This window comes from Ipomoea triloba, chromosome 3, assembly GCF_003576645.1.
Source record: "Ipomoea triloba cultivar NCNSP0323 chromosome 3, ASM357664v1".
Lineage (NCBI taxonomy): Eukaryota > Viridiplantae > Streptophyta > Magnoliopsida > Solanales > Convolvulaceae > Ipomoea > Ipomoea triloba.
This window is the reverse complement of record NC_044918.1, coordinates 19,533,105-19,536,931: the sequence shown is the minus strand read 5'-3', so window position 1 is coordinate 19,536,931 and position 3,827 is coordinate 19,533,105. Positions and strand designations below refer to the sequence as shown.

The following is a 3,827-nucleotide window of genomic DNA, read 5'->3' as shown; positions in this document are numbered from 1 at the left end:
GTGACGGAGGAGCACAGCTATACAGCTCACAGGCACAAGCGGAAATGGAGAAGTATTTAGCAAACGCTAATAGGGGCGACCCGGGAGTCCCGCACTGCGACCCGAAACACTTCTGGAGCTGTTGGATCGGCTCCGCTGCCTTCTCGTCGATCCCCTGCTTCAATCCCTACATGTGGCAATTCACCGCCGACGACAAGTATGCATACAAACCCTAACTTTGCACACGTAAGCATATTTAAGAGCATGATCTCTAATCGAATGTAAAATTTCTTGTTTCTTTACCGTTTGTAGTTGTGGAAAGTGCTTATACGATGATGATTTTGGTAAATACAATCCGGATTTTTTTTTGGAGGGCTATTTTTGTTGGTTTATTTCTTTTGGGTGTTCTTGGCGGCTCTTATATTTGTGCCCACTACCAATGAATTTCCTCCAAAGTTTCTTATTTATGCTTAAGTAATTTTAGTTTTAAAGTAAATTAGCTAAAGGCGTGAGAATCAAGCTTAAGAATGCTTTATTGCCATGTGTTCCTCAATGTATGTATTAGCACAAGAAATTGGGAAATAGTTATTTTCAAGTGTGCATAATATCTCTTCGTTGGTGCATCATGTTTGTTTTTAGCAGTGGAAAGCTAGGTTTTGATACACACCCTTTCTATTAGGCACTCTGTAGTGTTTATATTAATTTTGCAAAACTTCTTTCCAATTTTTTACAAAAGAGGGTACAAGTGAAGAGTTGAGGTGAATAAATTAGAGTTCAGCTTGCAATAAGAGTATACTTTAAAAGATGCGAATTTTTTAATTCTTGATGGGTTGGATTTTGATTGAGAAAGCTTAAATGATTCAGGAATTTGAATATGAGCAATGGAGGCAAAGTCGAGAATAAAAGAGAGCGAGAGAATACTGTGGATAAGCGGGTGGATTCGCGTGATTTCGGGAGTGCCATATCGAGAATTGCAGTGGCACAGATATGTGAGAGTGTTGGGTTTGAGAGCTGCAATGAATCAGCTCTGGATTCCTTTGCAGACATTGCAATTAAGTACCTTTTTGACCTAGGAAAGTCTGCAACTTCCTATGCCAATTTAGCTGGGAGGTCTGAGTGTAATGTATTTGATATAGTTTTTGCATTGGAGGATTTGTATACACACACAGGGTTTCTGGGTGCTGCAGAGGTAAACGGTTGTGGGATAAATTCAGGTGTTATGAGGGAGATAGTTGAGTATGTTGAGTCTGCTGAGGAGATTCCTTTTGCCCAGCCAGTGCCGCACTTTCCAGTGGTCAAAGTGCCTAGGATGATTCCTAGTTTTGAGGAAATGGGTGAAACACCAGAGTTTAAGCACATACCACCTTGGTTGCCTGCATTTCCTGACCCTCACACATATATACACACACCTACATGGAACGAGAGGGAGTCTGATCCTCGAGCTGATAAAATTGAGTTAGTCAGGCAGCGTAGGAAGGCGGAGAGGTCTTTGTTGAATTTGCAGCAGCGGTTGGTGTGCAATGATCTGCCAGTGGCTTCAAGCTCAGAGGAGCCAAATGATACTGAGAATGGTTTGGGTCATAAGGAGATCAAAAACCCATTCCTTGTAAAGACATTACAAGCCGGAGAGAAAGATGTATCTCCTATTGCTCTGCCAGTTAAATTCTCTGCCAAAGTCCACACCAACGACCATGCCTCTTTGCTGGAGACATTTGCTCCAGCAATTGAAGCAATGAAAGATGGGCTTTCAGAAACAGGAAATGGCATGGAGAAGATTCTTCCGGACAAAAGACCTGCTGTATGTTTAGAGTTCAGACCTGGTAAGAAAGTTTTAGGTGATTCTCTAAATTTGAGGCTTTGGAACAAGAGTTCTTCAAGAACAGCAACATGGTTCAGGCGAGATGAAGATAAAGATGATAAGAAGAGGAGAGCAGAGTTAATTCTTAGGCAATCTGTGGAAAACCAGCAGGAGCTGACCCAGTTGTAAATTAGTTCATGGATGTGTTTACAGTGAATTTGGTTAGCTGAAAATCAAAAAACACATTGTATCCATGCTGTGAATTTCAGGTGAGTCCATGTAGAAGTCAAGCATAGTTTCAGGCTTTTTTCAATGTTAGTTATTATTTTATTTAGGATATGTTCAGAATTGATTTTCATCCGGCTACCCGAAGAAAATACAAAAAGAAATTGATTTAGAATTTAGTTTTGATCATATTTTTTTTCCCTGTCTGGTGGTCTCACTTTTGCCAAGTTGTATTGAAGGAAATTGTACTTAGAACAGGATTTTTTATGATAGTGGTAAAAGGAAATGGTCAAGTGACTAGTAGTTTCTACCAACAACTTTGTTTGTTAGTACAATTTCTTGTTAATGTAATTCTCAAGGATTTTGTTTATAAGAGAATTCAGTGGGTGGCAAAACAGTATCTCATCTTTCAGAGCTTTTGCATTTGTTTTCATGTTTTTAACATGTTATAGAGTGGATGTATAAACACTATAAATTAATGATGCAGTTTGTATTTGTTTACGTTTTTGTTCTTTATCCAATTTGATAAAAAGGGCATTGGCAGTGCCCTACAATGTCCTCACATACTCTATTCTGACCGAAGACAAGCAGACAAAACTGTTTACCTCTTTATTACACACAGTTTTAGTTCAATCAATTGACAGAATTCTTCAAGCTCACTGGCTTCACAAGGTACTGCTAGCACGCCTTGTTTCTCAAATCCAAGTTCTTTTTCGGGGATAGGAAAGATAGTCTAAAGCAATGAAGAACTTCTTTGATTCTCCGGTGTCTTCAATGCCAATCACTGAGAAATGCCCCTTCTTTGCAGTTCTTACATTTTCAGACTTACGGTTGAAAGAGTAGAAGGAAACATTCTTCAACAGCTTCATGGTACGCTTAACCTTAACACAACAGGCACCTGTGAATATTTAGCTTCTTATTTGCATCTTCTTGGCAAAACCTGAAATTGCTCTTTTTGTTGTCTGCTGCTCTCTGTATGCTACTTTTAGTTTATATATAATTATTATTATATATGTGTGTGTGCCTGTGTGCTGCATACATGATATTTAGTATCGAATTACATATTAAAAAAAAATACTGCTTAGTATCTTACTGTCAAATGAGCTTAGTATTTTATCTGCAGTATGCTTTTAGTTATGTTGAAGGTTACAGGGCTAGATTGATGCCAAAAAGCAAAATTTTGTGTTCATTTTGGGAGATGTGAGCAGTTGCAGATTTTTGTGCTGTTCCTCTCTAGAAAGCTTGTCTTCGTATTGGGAAATGGCATATAGTTCTATTTGTTTGTAACAAAAAGCTCTTGGTCTAGTTTATTTCTTGCTGGTTATTGTTTAAAGGAAAGCAGACATAAGTACTGTTATAACAGGGCAGATGTGCTTTTTCTTGTACTTGTAGTACAAGTATTTTGTTGATGGAGCGTGGCAGCATGATGAGAGGCAGCCATTTGTTAGTGGAAATTATGCTGTAGTAAACACTGTTTTCTAAGCCAGGAATTTTTTAGGCCAGAATGGCCTTGTAGATCTAGTATGGATGTGGATCGTGATCTTCCTTTTGCTGGTAAATGACTCTAGGTAGTGCTTGAAACTGCAGTGTTTTACTCACTGATGTGCTTAACTCTGCCTCCCTGTTCGTACTGATAACGGACTATGTAATACGGACATACAATTTTGTGCACTCTGAGGTGTTTACAATGATAAACACTAACAAATGTTTATGGTTGCTACACTGTGGTTGTGGTTGATTGTTGCAAATCCAGAAATTTCAACTCCTTTATTTAGAGTCAAAGGGATGTTCTAAGCTGACGTGCCATACTCGCATCAGTGGCCTT

General features: G+C 38.8%; 1 protein-coding gene across 2 annotated transcripts; it reads left to right on the top strand.

Annotated features, from left to right (window-relative positions):
* On the top strand, window positions 1-2,414 carry LOC116014207 (transcription initiation factor TFIID subunit 8). Of its 2 annotated transcripts, none has more exons than XM_031254210.1 (2): window positions 1-196; window positions 844-2,414. In XM_031254210.1, exons 1-2 carry the CDS (start codon window positions 45-47, stop codon window positions 1,964-1,966), a joined length of 1,275 nt encoding a protein of 424 aa, XP_031110070.1. In that variant the 5' UTR covers window positions 1-44; the 3' UTR covers window positions 1,967-2,414. The 2 variants fall into 2 exon arrangements, with proteins under 2 accessions (XP_031110070.1, XP_031110071.1); XM_031254211.1 differs by having other exon boundaries at window positions 96-225.
* The last annotated feature ends 1,413 nt before the right edge of the window (window positions 2,415-3,827 follow it).